This window comes from Dermacentor andersoni, chromosome 5 (assembly GCF_023375885.2).
Source record: "Dermacentor andersoni chromosome 5, qqDerAnde1_hic_scaffold, whole genome shotgun sequence".
NCBI lineage: Eukaryota > Metazoa > Arthropoda > Arachnida > Ixodida > Ixodidae > Dermacentor > Dermacentor andersoni.
In genome coordinates, this window is record NC_092818.1 from 184,659,461 (window position 1) to 184,672,824 (window position 13,364).

At 42.1% G+C, this 13,364-nt stretch overlaps 1 protein-coding gene across 2 annotated transcripts in view; it reads left to right on the forward strand.

The window, feature by feature from the left end:
• Window positions 1-13,364, forward strand: part of LOC126531721 (neural cell adhesion molecule 1-like) — a 71,497-nt gene that overhangs the window by 48,717 nt on the left and 9,416 nt on the right. For both annotated transcript variants that reach the window (XM_050179405.3, XM_050179406.3), the window contains exons 2-5: window positions 6,824-7,189; window positions 8,928-9,038; window positions 10,392-10,598; window positions 11,393-11,689. In XM_050179405.3, the coding sequence (XP_050035362.1) occupies window positions 6,824-7,189; window positions 8,928-9,038; window positions 10,392-10,598; window positions 11,393-11,689 (981 nt within the window). The remainder of the gene's footprint in view (window positions 1-6,823; window positions 7,190-8,927; window positions 9,039-10,391; window positions 10,599-11,392; window positions 11,690-13,364) is intronic.

Below are 13,364 nucleotides of genomic sequence, written 5' to 3' on the forward strand. Positions count from 1 at the left end.
ATTGCTATCTCTAAAACACGATTTATTCTGTGAAATACAGTGGCAATTGAATAGCAGAACGGAAATTTACAATACGATGAGATAGCATAACAGTTAGGGGAATAATGCTCTGTGTTACTGTATATAGAGGTACAGTGGTGTAAATAGGGAAATTAAATTAAATAACATTTAGGGATAGGTATACAGGCTCCCGCCATAAGCGGTGCCAAAAAAATTCCGTGCTCTCAAAATACAAAACATGTACCTTATAATAAACCCGCGTATTACCTAAGCACGCCTATATAAAACGTGTTGCATACTTTTCTGCTGAATTGACTAATAATTTTGTTTATTTCGAGGTGTTACGTGCCGAAACGTGCAGCCCATGCGTGGTAGCGGGTGTTTCCTGCATTTCACCCCCTTCAATATATAGCCACCGCAACGCCACAGCAACTGCGCCAGCACAGCGGGTGTAAACTGATTTATGAATCGGTAATTAAGTGCAGAGCAAAATTATTGCCTGACAGTGACGCCCGACATTAAAGACGCACGGTGGTCTCCAACGCAAATCTGTCGCTCTGAAACGCCTGTTATCCTTTGGTGTGGCGGACGCCTGGTAACCGGTCCGAAAACTCCAAGCATTTTTTTTTTTCAGCACTCACTTTCATAAGCAAAGATTGATATGCAAAGTGGCCATAGACTGGGCGTCGCCACCTTATTATTTTGGCGTCGCCTGCAGGCTTACGTGAAAGGTTGGCATTCACAGAAAGTGAGCGCAAAGCTATACCAAGGAATCAGTGTCTTAAACAAAATCTTTAAATAAAATGTTTTAAACAGCGGTTTCTGCCAAATCCGTGGGAGTGCTCAGTACTGCGGGGACGAGAGAGGTGCAGTTTAAGCATTCGTAGCACTGACTTGCAACTGTTTATCAGTTTTTGTCTTCCTTTACTAAGAATTTTAACAGTAAAGTTACTAATTAGTTATGCTCGCTCCAAAGCAAACACAATGCGTTTATTTAAAGTGTTCAGTGACTCTTTTGCTTAATTTTGCAGCCTCGGGAAAACCGAATAATTAAATGCGCCAAGCATAAAAGAGGTTAGTGAAAATTAATTCTGCTTGCATTCCTCCATAATGGAAACGCTTTGCGCCCAGGGCACGGTACATGACGGCGCCTAGCTAGATGTGAGTGCAACAACAATGTTTGCTGAGACATTCTTCGACTCCAGTGGGCACAGAGAGAAGGAAGAAATAACAGATGAGGTCCCATTTTTTTCGATCAACAAACCGGTGCTTGTAAATTTGTTCTTCGCTTTAGATCGGATCTGAAATGAATCACAAAATGCAAGCTTATACAATGCTCAACTCTGTTAACAGGCCAAACAACAACAACAACAACATTTATCAATACCCTTGAGAAACTGTCCAAGTTGCGAGCTTAACGACTTTACCTAGCGTATCAAAAGCGCACAAAAAAGAAATAAAGAAAGCTCCCGCCGGAGCTTTCGCACTGTTTCACGAAAGCTTTCCCTTCTATATGACCAGTATTAAAATTGCTTTACAGTACACGATCGCAAAAGTGAATGTTTCTAAAAGGTTTAGCTGAAAGGTGTCTACATTAGAGGGCAGAGAAAAAATCAGACTATGTCGTGAGCAAGGTGGACATCTGAAGAAGCCCCATCTCGTTTTTTGGCACTACTGTATGGCAGTCAACGACGCGAACTCTCTTCAAGCAGAGTATAGAAAAAAAAATAGAGCACGCTTATATAGTCAAGCGTGCTCTCGCCCCATTTATGGTATTGCAGGTACAGAAAACGAGATGAGAACTGGTTAAGTCGCAATTAATTCTGCACTTTTCAGCGGCAAAATTGAGCCGACGGCTTTCGCCTTTCGCTAAATCTACAAGTGTTCGTTATAGGTGTCTTGGCTAATTGTTAAAAGAACACAAAGTGGCCAAAAATATTCCGGAGCTCCCTCAACTACGGCATCTGTTATAACCCTCGGTGCAGTCCTGAGACACTACACTTCAAAATTATTATATGTATATATATATATATATATATATATACATATATATATATATATATATATATATATATATGATTTGGCAGCTTTGAAGTATGTTAGCAGCTCTACCTCCTAAATGACTATTTGGTTTTTGTCTACGGTCAGCTACGGTGTGCGGCTACATTGACCACAAGTTGAACTTATATGAACTGTCCATGACGGTTATCTTGCATAAATTGACGCTGTGACGATAGTCGATGATACATTGTCGCGCTTGATCCATTTATTTGCCATATAAAACCATGTTTTTGATAATCAAAGCTTTTTGTTATAATCTTTTGGCAGCAGAAATTATGCGCTTCTTTATTTATCTGAGCAATCCAAGACCTGCATGGTGAAAAGTGCATGCACAGAGGAAATGACTATGACAGCCAATCATATGATGCTTAGCCGATGAAAACCCTGATGCAACAGTCCGCTTTATTTTTTTTATTTGTTTCTCGTTTCAAATGTAACAAATCACAAAATCTATTTTTATTACAGCATCTCAGCGACTCCATCAAATTACGGATATGCCAGAGACCACCGCCAGAGTTCATCGCCACTTCGGGAAAAAGTGTACTTAAATTTGGAGGCGTTTATGCAAGGCTCCAGTTATAGCCGTGATGTCTTTAACCCTGTAATGTCCAACGTATCCCATACGACTCGCTGTTTTAAAACTTCGAAATGGCGATTTAAGCAAGGCAAGCAACTCGTAGCTTGTAGCAGCATTTTCCTACGCTGGAGAGAGTTTTAAATTCAAGATGGTTCACCAAACCTATGATTTATAGATGTTTATGTACTGTAATCAATTGTTTTATCTCAAGCAAAATTTTTTGGTAAATATGTACTCTCCATGGCGACAAGTAAATGTGAACAAGATTTTCTAATTTTAGTTGATTTAAAACTGCATTTTGGTATTATATGCTTAAAAAGTACTTGCCTTACAACTGACAAACAGTTAAGAAATGACTTTCCCTGTATTAGCGCAGATACTGTACTTCTGGAACTCAAGCCATGCTCATTTATAAGCAAGCTTGGCTGAAGTTCGAACTAGAAATGTGGCTCCAGTGCACTAGCTCTCAATGCATAAATTTTCCAACAGTGCATTCTTCTCAAGCGCTAGTGTTCTACTCGTTCGTGGATAAACCCTAGTGTTCTCATGATGTCCGCAAGTCTCCTTTTTTGAGGACAGAAACGCCTGCAGTATCAGATGAAATGTTCTAGGTCTCCCACTTCATTGGACTCATTGAAATATGGAGAAGCAGTTAGTATTCCCCGAATTCTCACGGATACTGTTCACGAAAGTGTCACGCATTGTTCTCCCATTTTTGCGAGAGACAGGACTGATGGAGGCATGGTGATACATTTGGCTCAGCCAAAGCAATTGCGGGCCGGGGCTGCCACGCTAACCCCACATCACGAGCACAACCAAAAACGAATGTTTACTGCAGGAACTTTCGGGGAGAATATAGGAAATTAAGTAGTCGTATGAACATTGCTGCTTAACGGAGATACGTAGAGCACTCATTGGTTTAAGCTAATGAAGAACTACATGTGTACTGATTATCACAATAAAAATTATATAACCATTTTTATTTCTTACGCTGAACTGTGCCACTTCCCTCCATCGGCCGCCACTAATGACAAATTGCTTAATATAACTGCTTTCAATACGCCAAAGGCGTTCTACCCAAAAATAAGTAGACACCGTAAAAAACTTGATGGGAGGCTGCTGCAACAAAAGCCGAAATTGTTTATTTTTTATTTATTTTTTCGTTTCACAAAAAGAGTTAAATATTCTGGTATGGTACATGCACATCACAAAATGTACTGGTATCGCAACTTCCCCTCTTGATACGAAGCCCTCGCTGCTCCATTCTTGGCTATGTTTAGTTCTAGATAGATACGGTCGATACGGCGTCGGAAAAATAGGCCAGGCGTGGCGACATGGGACGAATATTGAGCACAAAGCACAAAAACATAACGAGCAAAAATAGGCATAAGTTTGGCCTACATTCATTGCTCTACTAATCATAAAACAATGCCGAAAAGGTTAGTGAAATATCCCTAAGTGGGAGCAAGGCAAATACGCGAATATCGACAAAGATGCACGAGGGTTAAAATGGCGATCGGATTTAGCATATATATTGCGGGAAAATATTATATTTTCTATAGCTTAGAACGTCAGACATTAAACAAAGAAGAATATCTTGCACTGTATTCATAATGGCGGATAATAAGAAATTTCCAGAATATCCAGAAAATAAACAAACTCCATTACACAAAATAAAGAGATGCTTGTTATAGCAACGAAGCTTCCTTTTTTTTTACTTTTGTCATATCGCATATAAAAGATATGCAGCATGCTAAACGATTTAAAGAAGAAGCAAAAAAAATATTATTTAGCACATCTTTTGCTTACGTCGCCTAAATATTTAAGTAAATATGAACCAACCAATTTCCACGGATTTCACGAAAGTTCCGTATTATAGCTGTAAGCCACAATTATTTCTTCTTGGGGCAGCAGTGACGAGAGAAACTTTTCTATGCGAATGACAAGCGACGAGCCAGATAAAATCGAGACATGCTTTGGAACGAAGTGTTGACGCAGTGCACCGAGTTGCAGATGTCATTAAACGAGTTTTTGTATGCTTCTTTGAGCCAAGCCACCATGTCAATTTAGAGCGAACACTAGGACATTGCTCTGCCGTTTAAACTCGAAATCGCGCTGAGGTAGCGCCTTCGTGTGCGGTAGCAAAGAACACAGAAGGCTCAAAGGGGCCCTGTAGAGCCACGACTCCCTACAACTGCGCTTGATAGCGGTGGCGAAAGAAAAGTGCTTATAGCTTTTGGTAATGTTCTCTCTAAAATTGGGCACCAGCAGCGCGCAAATGGGTCGAGGTTAAAATGACGGTGGCAACAGAAACAGCCCTCGTATTTCCGCTGATGTAAAAAGCAAGGCCACAACCGTGCTTCGGCTTGAGTGCGCTCGGCACACCATTCCCAACTTTCAAAAAAAAAAAAAAAAAGCTTCGTTTACTCTCTGAGAATGGTACAGCTTCAGGCTTATCACCTCATGTGTCCTTTAAGATCAGTGTTCGTGAAGACTCTACTGTATACACAAATGACAGACTCTACTTAGTCACACTTGTTTATCTTTGGTGCCAATATGTCGCTGATACGTACTTTTAGCGGTCAAATGGCGTAATTAAACAATTGGTCTTCGTCTCGTTTCCTTTTAAGTTTGTACTTAAGGGAACTACAACACGTAGAATAATGGTTCTTTTCCTGAACGTTAAAATAACTTGATATTTCACCGTTCACAAAACATACTTTGTAGCACGTTTCACAAAGAACTCAAACTGCATATCTTCTGGTTCGTTTCAAGAAGTTAGTCTATAGGAATAGCTGTTGCAGTACAGAATATTTTCTGGCTTCGGGATTGAAACTGTGCGTTAGAACGCAGCCGGCTTGCCATCTATAGAGTGCTACTGATTGCGGTGCGAACAAAGTCCCACAGAAAAACAAGAGATGCCTCCTGTCTCATGTTGTTTTCCTAATGTGTTTTTTTCTTATGTACCCAGTTTTCATGCGTCATTCGGAGTTGTGCTAATTCAAGAAAAGGTGAAAAAGCATAACTAATATTTAAGTGTGACCGTTGATATATCCCTCAGATATCTTTAGATAACATTGCAATGAATGGGCACAATGCTAGTTGCTTTGTAGGGGAGCTAATTCTAAGCGCGGTGAATTTTATAAAGGCGCACATTTTCCCGCATAATAGCTAACTGGCACGCTTTAGGTAAGCAATGATAAGAGCCACGAGCACTTGTATGCTTTGATTAGTTTTATTTATGTCTGGAGGTAGCACTAATGTTATTCAGATTTACAAACTCAATACAAGTTTAACTTCAGCGTGCGGTAACATATTATGCGGTAACATGGCACCTGTCGACGCAGTAACCTGTCGTTCGCACCTGCAAGTTTTACTTCATGTGAACTCAACTTTGATCGTGACGAAGAATATTCAATACATTCTAATTTGGGTAGGTATTATAATTAGTTAAGGTAAATGTCATGGTTATACTTGCAAAATGCGAAAACGTCACGTTTAAAACGTTTACCAGGTTTGCAATTTATATGTACAATGTACTAAAGAGGAAGTATAGGCGAATAAAACTTGTAGGGGCATCTGCTCGAAGAGTTGAACGCCATCGGGGTTCAGAGGACTACAGCCATAAATACGATGTTTCCGAATCTTATTTGACCTCACTTCGTGCGATCGGCGTAAATTCACGAGCCTGTAGAAGCAAACTTCAGCTGCAAACTTTCATAGAAGCAGTATTTTCTCGCTATTACTTAAGTTCATTCTTTTGGAGGCTGGTATCGTTGTTCTCGTGTGAATAAATCAAGTGTTTGTTGAACTCAAGTTTGTTCGCTTAATGTTATTACAGTTTTGCCACGCTTCATGTCTTAGGACAAGTTTACATAATTTCCTTAATCCGGTACAATACATTGCTCTTACTAAGACTTGCCCATCAAAGACTGAAAACTGTCTAACATTTTTGAAAAATTTAAGGAGCACAAGGGCTACTTCTTCCAGCATGTTAAACCATACTGTTATAAAGATCAAAATATTGCTTTAGCATTAAATACCTCCTTCATAGTGCGAAAACAGCGTTGGACGCAGCTTTCCAATCAAAGATTCTTAGCGCTTCGCGTAGCCGTTCTTTTCTAGATCTGTAAGGTTTCCGTACGGCCTTCAACAGAGGATCGCCATTTGTCGTTGTTCGCGCAGGCGTCGACCCGCGAGGCACCACCGTGCTCGCGACGGATGGCGGGCGCGCCGTGATCCCGTGCCTAGCCAAGCTTCGCGTCGAGAGCCGCAACGACTCCGCAGTGCTGGTGCGCTGGTTCCGCGGCGGTGACAACAGCACCGAGCCTTTCTACAGCCTGGACGCCCGGTCGCGCAGGGGCGGGCTGTCCAAGGGTCACCACACGAGGGGCGAGGCATGGAAGGGTCGCTCCTTCTTCTCGGTGCTGCAGGAGCCACCCAGTCTCAAGGTGAACCGTGTGGACTACGCAGACCGGGGCGCGTACGTCTGCGACCTGCTCTACGCCAGTGGCAGGCGATACAGCGCAACCGTCGCGCTTGCCGTTTTCGGTACGTGATGCATTCGTTTACGCATTCGTCGTCACGATCATTCGCCTAGTTATGCCTGCTGTAGGACCAACACCTCAACCAGAAATATCCCATGGTGGCATCTAGTAAGTGTAGATAGTGATAGCATGGAGTATCGGGCTAGTTTGCACGCGGATACAAAATTCATGTTAGATGCAGCGTGGAGAAACGAAAGATGAGAAAGATAAGACGGGATATGAGATAAAGCACAGGGTTCCTGTACTGAAAGTTTTTTTTTATTTATGGTGCGCCTCACATTTGCTAGACATTTGTGGTGCAGCTGTAAAATCAGCATGGATGGCAGGTGGTAAATAAAAGCGAATTTTCTATTCCTGTTGGATAATTTTGCAAGCACGCTACATCGCCCCACTGAACGCTGCAACTATAAGAATAGAACTAAATGTGCCTGTTTTAGTGGTAACATCTGCGAACAACAGAAGGTGAATTCTTTTTGTAAAATTAATATACTATTTTCTCAGACGCTGTTAGCTACATTGTTTTTGCAGCGTTTTATGCTAGAAACGTATTTCGCGCAATATTTCCAACTTAATAAGTGTTGTTGCTGGACGGGAATAAGAATACTGCGCAGTGTGCTATAGGAGTTGGAGCGAGGAACAGGTGAAGTTTCTCACGCATAATTGACGTATAATTAACGTGGTACGCACAAGAACAGAAAATAGTTGTTTCAATGAAACGGTAAATTTCTGTCGATATCCTAATGAATGGTAATATTTTACCTATTTTACCCACAGCGTCTGCGTACCATACGCATTTCAAGTAGGCTGTTAAAATACCAAACATCGCGAACACAAATCATACGGTCTTCCGGTATACTGTGTGCTATACACCACACGAACTTTTTTGTTTTCAGCGCGCCACCATTCTGTTTTTCTTGCCCCAGTTTTTGCACCTATTGAATTTTGTAGCAAAAATAAAGCCATAGAGCTAAGCTCCTGGCTTTTCCGATATTGGTTCCGGGACGCCTTGACTGAGACCGTCGCTTCCTTCAAGCGGATCTGTTACACATCGCAGCTTGATCCATACGTCATCCGAGGAAGAGCGAAACTGACTTTGCACTGCAAGTCGTTTCCTTTGCTTGAACTCGCTCGAGCGCATCGCCTCGTGTCACGGACAAAAGCTATATTGCTTTCTTTGGAAAAATCGGCAAGATAAAAAGCTTTCCAAAAGCTGAAGAACCATAAGAAAACCAATATCAACTTGCCCTTTTGTCACTGTGAAGGTGAATCAAAGTAGGTTAGCGCGCTGAATCCTATTTTAGTCACGAAAGAAAACTTTCAAAAATAAGGATGCCTATGCATACACAGAGGCATTCGGTAAAACGCAGTGCACGTAGATACAACGACTGGAAGCGAACTTTTAATTTTGCAAGGCTGTACGGCATCTTAGCAGATGTGTAGGATATTACTTCCATTAGCATCGTAGTACTGTTGAAGTTAAAAATATCGTAACCATCTATTTTTATGAATGAGTGTGGCTGAAACCCATACTATATCGGTCTGTCTCTGGAGAACGAAAATTATTTGGTTGTTTTCAAATTTAGAAAGCATTCTGCGGCACCTATTGATGTTTTCTTTTGAAAGTGGCCTAATGGTTGCACTGTAGCGTTTTTCAGTAGCTACAGTATATCAGTATGACATACCTCTTAGGTAATGTGTTATATTCCTTTAGTTAGACACCTTATTACCCTTGGCTCTTTCAGTGCCACCAACGGAATTTGTAATCAAGGATGTTAACGGCAATGTTGTGCGAGATTCAGTGGGACCATACACGGAGGGTGACAACCTCTTTCTGGTGTGTGAAATCATTGGAGGTAAGTATGACTTCTGCAAGATAATTAGTGTTTGCATTTGTTTGTCCAAAAACATTCTTTATTGCAGAACTATACCCCACCTCAAAAAAATAACTGTAGTTTTTGGCTGCTTCTGTAGAAGTTGCGATGAGTGACATCTAACAGGTCGAAAGTCGCCTTGGCGATTACAGCTGCTCTGCAAAAATTGAGATCGTTATGTCCACGGTCGGAATTGGAGGAGAATAAATGTGACATCAAGTCAACGGTAATTTCTCGAAACTTTGTGGCGGATATAAGCATATATTATATGTAGTTTACTGCCAACGAATGCCGCATACCCCCCGAAAAAAGCTTTTTCACAATTTTCTTTTCTCGGTAAAGGGGACGCAGTGGAGCGGGTGGTAGCTGAGTGGCGTAATTCTTATTCTAACTTACTCGCTCCCTTTCTTCTGCTTTCTATTCCCCTTTCCCCCACTCCCAGTGTAGGGTAGCAAACCGCATACTGTTCTGGTTGACCTCCCTGCCTTTCCTACTCTTGTTTTCTTTCTCTCTCCTTACTCTAACGAGGAACTCTGTTTTTGTGGACGTCATTATTTTGTTATAGTTGAGGCTAGCAAGGTTTGTGATTATTGACACCAATGCAATTCTGTTTGGTCCCGAGTATTTTTAAGTCATAATCTTCTAGTTTCGCATATAGGATTTCCGGCGAAGTTGCATTTTAACCAAGTTTATGCAGTAAGGTTTCCAGCTTCAGATTGCTATTGATTTCTTCTAAGACTACTTTTAGACGTGGAAATTACTGTTACAGAAGGCCCTGCCAGAAGCGTGACATAGTTTAGTGTTCTATGCGATAATAACGCAATGAATTACCACCGGTTGCTTTCACAGAGTACGACATGTCTACGCCCTCATGTCAATCGCAGCCACTTTGGTCTTTCGGCATTTCGATATAACCCGCCGTGGTTGCATAGTTGCTTTCGTATTGCACTGTTAAGCACAGGGTCACGGGATGAGAGCGCGCTCGTATATAGTGGCAACATTTCGATGATAGATAAAGGCAACAACGCGCGTGTATCGTGAATTGGGCGCACGCTAAAGAACTCCAAGTGGTCAGAAAAACTGCGGATCCCCCCAATATGGCGTGTGTGATGATCAGATCATAGTTCTTTCACTTAACGTCAAACGATTTCATTTTTTCTTCTAACATAATAGTTATGTTGCAAGGGGCCGAAAAGTGACGTCATTTTTGACATAGCCGGGACTAATGCAAAACTCTTTCCGCTTATTTTTCCGCATTGAACTACGACCCATCTCGTAGCATGCTTGATTGTCGGCATGCAGGCGCCTGATGACCGCGTGTCCTCACCACCGCAGGAAAGCCCCGGTTCCTCACCACGTGGCAGAATAATCTGGGCGCAGCGGCAAACGTGAGCAGTGTTGTGGAAGAAGACGACGTCCACCGGACATTTCTTCGCATTGAGCCTCTGCGACGTCACCACTGGGGCCTAAACGCCACATGCACGGCTTCCATTCTGGACGGTCTCTTCTCCAAGTCCCTCTCGATTCACGTGCTCATCCATTGTGAGTTCGTAGACATTTGTCAAGTGGAAAAACACCGCGCTTAACCAAGTGCCTTCTGTAGTATGTATGAAACAGAAAAAGAAATTTTTGGCATTGCGCATGAGTGTGGTATCTCCACTCAGGACTCTTGTAGTTCAAGAAAATTAAAATCAAATAACAGATTCAGCGTTTTCACGCTTCTAGTGTGAGAGCGTGCACGGAAAGCATTGATATCTAAGTTCAACTACGCTTGAGTGCGAAATCTGTCCCGAACAAGTCGACATGATTTGGTGGTCATCTTTAACTGGCTTTCTATGCTAAACGCCATCTATGCTAATGCAGCAAAGCTGTTAAACGCTGCTGACCACGACACGCTACCGTTGTCAACATCGATTATAACTCAGCAAATATTGCGATATGAAGATGAAGCCTCGATAAAAATGTTTCCTGTAACCGGCTTATCAGATTCGGTTTCTGCGGATAGCTTTAACGTAGCTTTGTTGCTTATGTTTCCCTTATAGGGTCTGATTAGCATGTGGCCCGCATAAGTAATTTATTCATCTATTGTTCATATTATACGGACGCTTGCGAAAACTTTTGTAGTTATTGCATTTTTCCCTAAAGTGTAGCCTACCTCCACCTTTCTGTGAAATACAGACTGTGAGAAGGGCTACATTTGCCGATACTGTATCGCCAGCTTTCAGGGTACACCGTACTTCTGGAGAATCTCAAGTTTGTGCGATGTCTTATAAATCCAGTGCCGGGGAGTACGGAAGGACACAGAATAAAAATTAATACATTTGCACTTCACGCAGTGCCTCCTGCGAGCACTGTGATTACGGCCAGCCACACCGAGCTGTACTTCGAAGAACCGGCAGAGTTTGTATGCACGAGTCGTGGATCCCGTCCCGCGGCAGAAATACGCTGGTTTTTGGGTTCGAATCCCGTCGAGTCGCTCCTGTACCGTACCACGACGGACGGTAACGTCACCACCAGCTTCGTGCTGGTCACACCCACGAAGGAACGCAATGGTGAGCGGCTGAAGTGCGTCGCCTTCAACAAGAGTCTAAGGGGCTCAGAGCTGGCGTCTGAGACTCTGCTCGAGATAAAATGTGAGTACACTGACATCCCGTTGGAGTATGTTTCTTGAGTTCTTGTCTTCAAAGAAATAATAAGGTGATCTCACGCTGACCTTCAGCACGTGACTGCGTGTCAATTATGGCAACGTAACGCTATTTACCGTATATACTTCTGATAGTGACAAAAGAAGCATGTTAATAGAAAATTTTATTGCATCTATTTATCCGCTTCAACAGGCGGTTGAGGTATTATTGAATACCTTCGCTGAAACTAACACTTTCTGGAAACCCAAGTGCACGAGCTGGAAAATCGACGTGTTTTCACGAATTCGGCAGCAGGGGATCTCCTTCACTTTGCGTAGCCTGTTATTAGAATACGCCATCGTTTACATAGAGACCCGCGAGTATGACGCGACGACGGCTAAAAGGCGCTGAAGCAAATTATTGATCGAGTGCATCTCGCCTATAAGTGGAGGAGAGAAAATGTTAAATGACTAAATGACTCACTTTGCCTTTCTCGCTCTGATCAATGCATCGGCGCTTACAGAGATTCGCTCAAGGCAACGTCTCCCTTTCTACCCTCGTCTTAGCGCGATAAGGTGATGCTACCTCCCAGTGTTATATGACAGTTCACACGAGTATAGTAAGCTAAAGAAAGATGAAACGTTCTAGTTTTGCATTCCTGTAAACACGTCCTACGCGGACCTTACACTGCAATTAGTGCTTTTTTTTTTTAACAAAGGAACGAAGCATTTTCGACGCTCTCTAAATATAGGTCACGTAGGGGCATGTACGCTGTATATATTGTAAGCAGTGAAGTAAGAAATAAAAAGTAAAGGTAGAAGCAAGAAATTGTACACAGCTGATAGCCAAAATTTATGCGACCCCTTGCAAATCAGCCTGACGCGTCGCAGTCGATATTATCGGACTCGTTAGCGAACAAGAAAACTAAGTAAGATAATATACACAGGACCGCTTGAGCAATAATTACACCTTACGCTATCTTGCTGTTTAATTTAAGAAATATTTTTTTAGTACACACGTATCACCCAACAGAAGAAACAGTTTTTTACTGTTTATTTTCTTTTTGCTTTTCTGTGGCTGACAACGAAAACAAACTCTGCAAATGAGCAATATTATGAACGGGATACATAGAACCAGTGGATTTCACACAATTAAGACTACCAATGTATGTTTGGAATAAACGCATGTGCTTTACTCAGCCGACAATGTGCCATGGATTAGAAATGTATTAACAGTCCGCAAACGAATCGTTCATCCTTCGACTACCCCCACCCGCTACTCTTTTCTGCTCTTTTTTTCGCATCGACTAGCTGTGCTGCCCCACCACAAGACCGTAGCAAAATCATGTACCGCAAACACTCTCACAGAAAACTGCGCGTCACTGCGAGAGCTGCGAGACCTGCTGACGATTGGCTACTTACACAAGCAACCTCAAACAAGTTGTAAAAATTCTACTGCACTGTATTACACCCTAAAAAGGGAAAAAGGGTGTAAATGTGTCTATAACTCACACTTATAGGGTGTCCGTTATATAGATAACACCCTCACGGTTCGAGTTACGGACACATTTACACCCTTTTTCACTTTTTAGGGTGTAAATTATTTTACAGTGTGTGCCTATGTTTGAATGAAACGTAAATCTCTTAATGACATAATTTCCCTCTGTTCATGTCAAATTTTCTTA